General features: G+C 33.9%; 1 protein-coding gene across 1 annotated transcript in view; it reads left to right on the forward strand.

Annotated features, from left to right (window-relative positions):
* Positions 1-7,905, forward strand: part of LOC138715492 (protein bunched, class 2/F/G isoform-like) — a 717,347-nt gene extending 709,442 nt beyond the window's left edge. Inside the window, exon 4 of the mRNA XM_069848460.1 lies at positions 4,421-7,905. Coding sequence (XP_069704561.1) covers positions 4,421-4,645 — 225 coding nt within the window. The 3' untranslated portion in view covers positions 4,646-7,905. The remainder of the gene's footprint in view (positions 1-4,420) is intronic.
* Positions 7,906-10,356: the final 2,451 nt, after the last annotated feature.

Below are 10,356 nucleotides of genomic sequence, written 5' to 3' on the forward strand. Positions count from 1 at the left end.
CATATTTAGCGATAAGTCGCTAAATCTAGGACATTTTGAGTCAGTCTCGGCGACAAATTTTGTAAAATACGATTAGCGGCTTTTCTGCCAATTTTTATATTCTTCCACTTTTTTTTTAGTTAAAACATTCTACTGAAGTCGTGCACTTCTTACTTTTAGAAGAGGCATGGGTTCATGACTGAGTCGTCTAATGATTCATACGTAAAAGCACTGATCCAATGATTGTCACGGTTTAGGTCTCTCTTTCATTGCTACTGCTCCAACAACCGTAAACGGTGGCAACTTTGATTGACACATGACGATCGCGAGCTCCAACTAATTTGATCTTGGTTCTTCCCCACTACGCGGAGATTTTCCAGAACCGACTCGAGGCAGTTGAGTTTTGAGACTATAGTTTTTGCTGGCTTTAATATAATTATATTTCAATATATATTTAAAAAGTGTTAGATTTCACAAAAAAAAATTGTGGTCAAACGCTTAGGGGAAAATTTCCACACAATTTGCCAGAAAGTGCAGTGTATTCACAATCAGCTGTTCCCACAGCTTCCACCTCAACATCACAACCGTCAACAATACAACCAGACTCCGCAGAAGAAAGTGACGACGAAGAAAATTCTATTTTTCTCCGAATGTGTGTTTTTCTTATTTTTATTTAGTGATATTAATTTTTAGCGACATTTCTGGGGTTTTTTTAACAAATTTTGGAAAGATTTAGCTACTTTTTGTTGAAAAGTTAGCTAGATTGTAGGGCGATATGTTGGCAACAGTGTTATTACTGTCATTAGTTACAAGACTTGAGATTCTTCGTACAAGGTCTGTACGTTATACATCATTATAGATTTGACCTTTACGATAAGATCCATGCTTTATGTTGATGATGGCATAATGTTTCATATCACATATCAGTCAGTCTGCCGCAGTTCAGAACTAATAGCCTAAATACTGTAATAATTTTGTCACTTCAGTGTTGTGAATTCGTATATTTATTTTTATTTCATTGAATTAATTTATGTTGAATATGTTCGAATTGTAATTTTTTTTAGTGGAAGCACTGAGATTTGGAAACAAATAATTCGATAATTTCAACGAATTAAAATGTAAAAGTTAGCGAACAATTCTTGCTAATTTACTCACAAAATAAGATGTAATAAATGTCTTTCCTGTCCATACAAGACTTACCAGTCGTAAAATACGCTAACGCTCTCTCGGCTTGTACAATACAGCAAGGAATCGTGTAATAATATTGTGGCGGTTTTTAAACCATTAAATTTCGTATGATTAAGAGATTTGAGATAAACAATTTTATCCTTTTATATTATTCGAACAGTGCCCTCGAAAAAGTAATTTTGTCTTCATTGTTGTCTGTTGCATGGAATTAACTGGTCACTGGTCAGAGTTCTGAACGTAGCACAGGTACTTAAGAATTTTGTTTGGAACCGTATTTAAATTCAGTAATGTTACGGTCATTAATTTGGCATAATATTAACATGCACGTCTCCTGTTATCGTAGTTATTAGCTATCAATTTATTGCTACTTCCACCATTTCAAAATAAACTTGCGAATTTCATAGGTGGGCGTCAGACACAGCTAAGTAGAAGTCATTGTTGAATAACCTTTGTTCGAAGAATTTGTTGTAAACTTAGATGTACCGTGTCATTTACCCAGGAGCAGAATGGGAACAGGCCTTAATAATGGTTTAAACCGAAATTTATGTTGGTTATGGTGGCGGCGTAGCTCATTTTCAGTTTATAACATTTTTATAAAACGGCAACCCTACTGTAAACATTTTTAAATTAAGGCTTCATGGAATTGAAGCAATTGTTGAAACATTTTTCTACGTGAGAAAATGTGCCAATTTAGCAATAAAAACAAATGAAAGTAGACCTAATACGTTGTGTGAAATATTACTATCTGAATCAATATCAATATTTGGTAAATTTTAGTTCTAACGTGAATACTAGAATAGTTATAAGTGTTTAGAGCAATAATAGATATAAATTTAATTTTTAAGCATATTGTTTTCATTATGAGTTTTATGCACATAAGTTACCTTTTTTATGTATGTTGAATGTGTATGTGATATATTATATATTAAGAACTTCAGTTATATTTATTTCCTACTTTATTCTTTTAAAAGTAATATTAAAACTCTTCTTTGTATAGAAGAGGTATAACTTGGACATCTTTCATTGCTGGGGATGAATCAAGAGGACTAGCCCTCTTGTGATGAATGTAAGGATCTTAACAAGCACTGTTGCCAACTCAAAAATGAAAACCCGCCAACACCCTCTCGAAAAATCGCAGAATCTGAATAAAAACTGCCAGATTTTAAAATGTACGTAAATAACTGAGTAAATACTAATGTAACATGTAAACATGCTTTGTAAAAAAATTACTGGAGAATGTTACAGCACGCACATAACCATACATACATTATATATACCATTAAATAGACCTCCTATAAACTTACCTTACTGTAAGAATGGAAAACCATCCTACTCATGGAAATCCATTTTTTGTCTAGTTACATTCAATAGTATTGGAAGAAGAGATTCATTGATATGCTGCCTCAGCTCCATCCGAAAGTTGATAGTTATGGCAATACTTCCCTAAATCCAACCCGAACTTTAGAATTGAATTTAACGTGTAGTCCTATACTGTGTTATTTTGCTCCACAGAACCCGAGCCAACCTCCCTCCCTCCAGACGCATTGTCGGTAGCAATAATATTAATCAATTCAGGAATTTTCAAAGCTGTGGTATCACCATATCGTAAGAATGCATATCGCACACAAATCTTAACTGGGATATAAATTAGCCTACTGAATTGTTTGAAACCAATTACTTTTTCATTTGAACTTCGCTTTAAAAACCCTAATTCCTACTCAGAATCCTCTGAATTTCTGTATAAAAACGTCCAGATTTTCTGCCGACTGCCATCAGTTCAATTTTACCGCATTGAGGAATCGAAAACCGCCAGATTTAGCGAGAAACCGTTAACATTGGCAAGCCTTTTAAGGTTTTGAAGATGAACGAAGGGAACGGGGAATGAGAAAGATGTTTCAATCGTTGGGTAATCAGTGTTGCCAGGTTATCGACTTTGTCGCTAAATCTGATAACTTTTAACTGTTTTTGTGCAAAAAATTCTTTTAACTTTTCTGTTGCTTGCATGGGGATATAGCAACACTTTGAACGTACTCTTACTGCAAAAATAAAAGCTTCTCTATTAATAATAAGGAATCTGGCAAATTTTGAACGACTGCTTGACGATTTTTCGTACACTTCAGTTGGCAACTCTGATTGGGTTCGTCAGTCAAGTGCAAGTAGTCACTTGTAACGAACACGTTTTAAGTTACGTCCATTTTCGGCTTTCCCCCTCGAACTTTTCTAACGGCGAAATCCGAAGTGAGAGAAGTGGCCAAGAGGCTTGAAGCTCACATATTCAGTTTTTCACAGCCCCAACTCCCTTGCAAGGACGAGTTTTCACGTACCTTTAAAATTTCTCCTCCCATTTCCCTCTCATTCATTCGAGCCCTCTCGCCCTCCTCTCCAATTCCAGTTTTATTCGCGTCACGTGAAGACGAAAGTAGAACCAACCTTGGAAGCATTAAGATATTTATGCTCGACCATGCCGAAATGTACTAATTATACATTCTGGTAGCAGTCCTTTAATGCATGTCATTAAAGTACACCTACTCATTAAAGTACAGGTCTTCAGCCAATGATAACTCAGCTTACATGTGTTCAGCCAATGACAAGTCAGCTTTGTACCGTTATAAAACTGCAAGTATCGATTATTCTCGGATATGCAATCGAAAGAGAATTAGCGAAAAGTCACGGAGGCTGGAAATCCAATACTGTCGCAGAAGGTTATGTTCTGTTACTATAATAATTAGCGTTAATTGTAAATAATATTCAAATAAATTCAATTTGTCATCTCGTTTTTCAATGTCGAATTCAATAATCAAGGTTGTAATATTATAATATTATCAAGTTTAACGGGACTACGTCAAGGTCAATGACATTATTGTCCCTCGGAAAAAATCAATACTTTCGCGTCTGCGCACATCTCACAATTCACGACCTAGAACAAGGTAACTTCCGATCTTGTCAGTTACAAATAAAATGTATACATCTGAATACCGGTAATTTCAAGTTATAAATATGGTCGAGCATAAAAAGTCGTATGAAACTCGCCTTTAATGGTAATTAAGAAGCTCGTATGAAAATTATGAAACTCGCTTGCGCTCGTTTCATAAATATCCGTACTCGATTCTTAATTACTATCATTATAGGCTCGTTGCACAATGTACTATTATATTCGTCACTAGCATTATTTAGAACGATGTACTTGAAATTTGAATCGTCAAATTGGAGTAGTAATAGTAATTTAATACTGATATTGCTTGTTTCGTTTCAGGATCTTGTTAAGAGCCATCTCATGTTTGCTGTCCGTGAGGAGGTGGAGGTATTGAAGGAGAAAATCGCAGAGCTGATGGACAGGATAAATCAGCTGGAACTGGAGAACACGATCCTCAAGGCGCACGCTTCTCAGGAGACGCTAGCGCAGCTCGGTGGCAACACGGCTCAGCAAGGCAGCAAGAACCAGCAGTCGCAGCAGCCCCCCAACGGCTCCGTGTCCTAATCACTCGATATCCAGGGCGGCTGGTTTTAGTTACGTGTGGAATTGTTTTATGTTGACAAACCTACTGCAGAAACAAACATGAAGATACGAAGTTGTCTCTCCATACAGTAGAACAGTAGCGTCTGTCGAGGTCTTGCATACTTCTACTGTCATCCGATATTGGCATCACTCGAAGATCAAGACCAGACTGATTGTTAGAAGACAACAGAATGACTATTCTGTTTTCAGTGCTATTACTCTTTGTGGAGATGTGTAGGAAATCGTGATACCGAAATGAATGTTCCTCATTTGTAAACGGATGAGCTTGTCTCTTTCTTCGAGCATGTTGGCACAGGTCTGTGTTGCATGTGAAAAGAAATGGACTGATGACTTCTGGAAAGCGTGGTAGTCTTGCAGAAGTCTAGACCCAATTGCCATATTTATGTAGATTTGTGTGGGTACAAAATGAACACATGAAATGTTAGTCTTCAGAGAGACTCTGTTCCTTACAACAATTTGATGGTTTAGTTGAATTAACATTTTTTTTTTTTAAGAAAATAGATGGTTTAGCTCCTTTGTACCCATACAGATAATAGAGATGATCGGTATGTGAAACAAATCTCACGATCGTAAAGAGACTGTTTTAGTTCTGGAAGTCTCTGTCGAGTTGAGATCAGTGTAAGGGCTATACCAAGCTATGCCAGTCTCGGATTAACTATTTAAGACATCTACAAGTATTTGGACATATCACAATTGCCATATTTATTTTTAATATAAGTACACGCATAGACTAGAAGATTCATCTTACGACGAATATTTATACCAGTGAATTTGTTGTGAAGATGTTTCGTCTAACACTGAATCCGTACATATTTTATCTATAACAGTCATTCTTGGATAACCAGATTTTGCCATTATGTATACAAGAGATTGAATTCACTTTGCCATAGGTAATTTAAAATGTTAAAGCACTTGGAAAAATATTTTTTTTCCTCTCACGAGTGGATAGTAGATGTTAGCTGCAAAAAAATGAATTCACAATTACCACTATGAGCTGTTAATTTTCCGCATCACTTGTGTGCCAAGTTTAGTGAGCATGATTGTCATGAGCAATGATTGTGCAGCTAAGAAACTGAAAAGCGAAAATGAGTCGTCCATAAGTCAACAATTTATATTACATTTGAATCGTACATTCACTATAACTGAGATACTTTGCTGACTTGTAGAATATCGAACATAGTGCAGTAACCCAGAGAATTATTTCTTGCAAGTACTTTTTTTTTATGCATTTGTATTATTCTTTGTTGTGTAAACTAGAGAGGAGAAGATCTGAAAATAGACGATTACAAAATATTGTAATGAAGCTTGCTTATTTAGTTACGTCAATCTGAGATAGCCAGGCTGTTTATAGTAATGCGTTGTAATCTGAGCAGGCAGATATTCTTCTGATTAGGTTAGAAGTTCTCTGCTTGGGATATGATGTGCTTAATTTTTGCGTATTAGTCACATTGTATAGATAATATATAATCATGAAATTTTCTTCCCTCCTTTCCATTTATAATGCGGGAAATTTCCTGCTGATGAATAATATTGATTGATGAATTTGTGATTTGTGCTTCATTGTTACGGTAGAGTGAAGTATGTTAAACATTACTCTTACGTAAAGGAAGTGTTTGAGTTGCTGTGCCATTTTTTTTCTGTCTAAATGATGTCTATTGTTAATAACGTTCTCTGTAAAGAAAAAAAGAAATCTTTGCTGAAAATGATTGCACACAAATATTTAATTAACTAAAATCCTGAAAATATCAACGTGAAACATAAACGTTAGTTTGTGGACGACACTATATCGCATAATTAATTGTAAAAGCTTATTCAGTATTTTGCTTTTCCCTTCCCTGCCTCGAACATGTAAAAGTGTTGTAGGACAAAAGAGAGATGGGAAAAAGTCCATATGGCTGTGCTATTTGAAAACTATGTTAGTTTTTTTAATACAGGTATGTAAATATTTAATACACATGTTTACCTTATAAGTCTGTGTAATTACTAATTAGATTGATACCTAAAGATTCCGGCGATTCTGCCTCTCATTTTCCTGAGCTATCGTAATTGCTGGCATCTTCTTTTTTACGTCACAAGGCTACCGGATAGTTCTTTGAGCATGAAAGAACGCTTATAATTGTAATAAATAGGAAAGACTTTTTACTATAAAGTAATTGGAATTAGTTGTCATGAAAATAAAAAAAGACAATAAGTAACAACCAGTGATAAAATATACTTTTTCTCTTCCCTCCAGATAGCTTGAATACTCTTTGAAGTTAATGCATATACGTATATGCTTCTGCAGTGATCAAAATGAAATGTACTATTGACAAGTCTTCTGCAAATGAAACATTACTTCTGGAATGAATGTATGAATGTTATTTGGCGGCAGTGTTGGTTTTTCGAAAGTAGAAAAGTGAATGGAAGTGTTGAAATTGTCATTATTGTGCATTACTAACCATCCAGGGAAATGGGAGTTAGCTAGCAATTGTGTTTCGTCTCCAGCGTGAATGATAAATCAAATTATTGTGTACAGGTGTGAGACTGTCCCTAGCTGCAGTATTTCTGGTTCAAAAAAATTCCAGAAATTTGGCTTTGTTGTAACGAAGCCATTATCTATTTTGTAAATAGCATAATTTATTGAGGAGCCTGTTCCTCTCGTCTGATTTATTCAGAATTCCTTCTCGGCTCAGGCTGGCAGAGGACAAGGGGATAGATTTGATTTTTGGAGACCAAATCAGAGTTGCTGGCTTATCATGGTTCTGTATCCCGGATGGGATTCATAATACAGTATATGTATTGTCCTTGTGAGTGGGATTTTTGTACTGGGCAGGAGAAGAATACAGATAAATATATATTTTACATTATAGAACTGGAGAGGTATCTTAATAGATATTTGTCAGCGACATGAACAGGAGGACTGACGTGTATGTGTATATTATGTGTGAATGTGTGTGTGTGAATATTTGCTTGATGTGATCACTTTGATATAGTAATAAGAGTTAACTGTACAATGTATATAAGATGAATATTTTATTGGCAGCCGTGGTACACGTATAGACATGATATTACAATTGAACGAATGATGGTCAGTCCTGTTACGTGTGTACATACAGTGGAAATGGACTGAAAACGTGTCCAGATGAAAAGCTTACTTACTTTGCTTTTTGAAGCATTGAGAGGCTTAGAACATTATGATGGTTCCTCATCCTTATAAGAAAATAAATAAGTCATTATTTCAATGAAGGTTTTTACTTTATTAATATCACAAAACTTACCGTTACCTCTACTTACCCAGTATCCTTAATTTATTCCTGTTGGCTAGTGATTGTGACTTTATTTAGAGCAATATATCTTGAAGCCCGAAGATCTAATATGAAGAGGCTGTACCAGGAAATGGAAGTCATGGGTATGGCAGATTTTATAAGAATTGAAACATATGTCCTATTTTTCAGAATTAATATGGGACAGTGAAATGATGATTGATTTACTTATGTAAAATTTAGTTATTGTGTAAAGTTTTATTACATGATCACCATCATTGTAATCGTAATATTCAAGATGGACTCGATATGTGTTCCAGTCATACAAGAATTTAGAAGTTGTCTACCCATTTTCTTATCAGTTGCCCTACTACATTCAACTGGTTTGTATTGTAGAACTTGTCGATTTGATCTTCAATCCATTTGTAATAAGCACTTGTCAGGTTGTTTTCCAGTCTACATTCTTTTCACATAAGCTGAAAATCTTTTATTCTTATCTTGTCCTTCTATAGCTAACCTCATCTCAACTCTTAGTTGTTTGTTAGGGTGACCAAATTCATATCGATAAAAAAGAGGACATTCTTCGAAAAATGGAGATACAAAATATGTACTTAGATTTAGGCTTAGGCCTATATTATACTTTAAATTACGTCAATATCCATTCTGTACAAAATAATTGTTGAAGATGACAGAAAATATCTACAAGATCAACCAGTTAGAAGAGAGATTAATCTCTTCTAACTCGTTGATTTAGATTCACATTCGCACCTCGATCTCTCGATTTATTTGATACCTCTGAGCAATGATCATAACAAGAAAGAGCAAAGAGAGTTATGATCGTTGGCAAAGAGTGTATTCTGTCGATGCTGCTGCCACCTACTTGGCAAATTACATGAAAAAGGCTTCAAATCAGATAATTTTAAATTATCAGGCATACAAGTTACGAAAAGGAGAACATTTCTGATTTTTTTTAATCCTCCTGGATCCTGGACAAAGAGGACGTCTGGTGAGCCTAATTTCAATATTCTTTTGTCTTATTGTTAAGAACCCAGTTCTCACAGCAGTATATGACCACCAGAGTGCCTATCACCATATAAAATTTCAGTTCTGTATTTTTCGTTTTATTCTTCAATGTCTTGTGCATAGTTCTACACATGCTGGAATTTCTATGTGGGTTCATCAATTTGCTCCACCCCTGAGGTATTTATCCTTAAGAAATCAAAAAGTTTATTTATTTATTTTCCTAATAATTGTAACATAAAATATAATATATACAGAAAAACTTTAGCTCGCCCCTGAAAGAGTAGAACGCGTGCTCAGGGGCGGATTCCTGTATTGAAATGAATAAGTATATAATACAATTTGTCTTAGGTCTCCTATGCAATTAGAATATATATATATATATATATATATATACAAATTTTCAATTTTTATAAAATCCATACGTAACTTTTTAAATTTAATACTAGAACTATTAGAATTGACAAGATTAGGATATTTAAATATAAATTTGTTTTATATTCTTGGGCCTAAGTTACTACTATGATTAAATACTGTAACAGTGTTGCATTTTGGTTCAAACAACTTAAAGAATCCATACCTTTTGTTTCATAACTATGAGAATACAATTTAAAATTATTTCGATTTTTATGTATGAATTTTATTAATACAATATAATAAATTTGTCTTATGTTAAGAACATTAAAGTCTAAAAACAATTTTTGAGATGGAAAATCAATAGGTTTATGAAGACATATTTTAAGTATTTTCTTCTGTATTAAATAAAGTGGATTAAAATTTGATTTAAATAAGCTACCCCATCCTATAATTCCATACATAATTACCGATTGAAATAAAGTTAAGTATATTGTGGGTAATAAACTTATTGACAAGTAATTCCTCAATAAAACAAAATAATATATTATTTTACGTAATTTATTACAAAGGAATGTGTTTGTTCCATTTTAAATGATTGTCGAAAATTATGCCTAAATACTTAACTTCAGTGGACTCCTTAATAATCAGACATTTACACTGTATAAGACAATCAGAATTATGTAATTTAATACTTAATATTGACGTAAGAGGCTTGTTACATTTTTCAGATAATGAGAATGGAATAATTATGGTTTTATTTTCGTTGATAGAAAGATAATTTATGTCAAACCATTTTTTTATTAATTTAAGTCCATTATTTAAATTATTATATGCATCCTATCAGGTTTTTCCACCAAAAAGTAAAACTGTGTCAACTGTATATGAATAATGAACACCATTGTATTGTTGTAAGTCAATTTTTAATAAGTCATTAATATATATTAAAAATAAAATAGGGCCTAGAACTGTGCCTTGGGGAACACCTATATTAATAATTAAGGTTCACTTAAATAATTGTCAATTTTCGTTATTTGAATTCTGTCGTTAAGATAC

The sequence above is a fragment of the Periplaneta americana genome, chromosome 15 (genome assembly GCF_040183065.1).
Source record: "Periplaneta americana isolate PAMFEO1 chromosome 15, P.americana_PAMFEO1_priV1, whole genome shotgun sequence".
In the NCBI taxonomy this organism is placed as follows: domain Eukaryota; kingdom Metazoa; phylum Arthropoda; class Insecta; order Blattodea; family Blattidae; genus Periplaneta; species Periplaneta americana.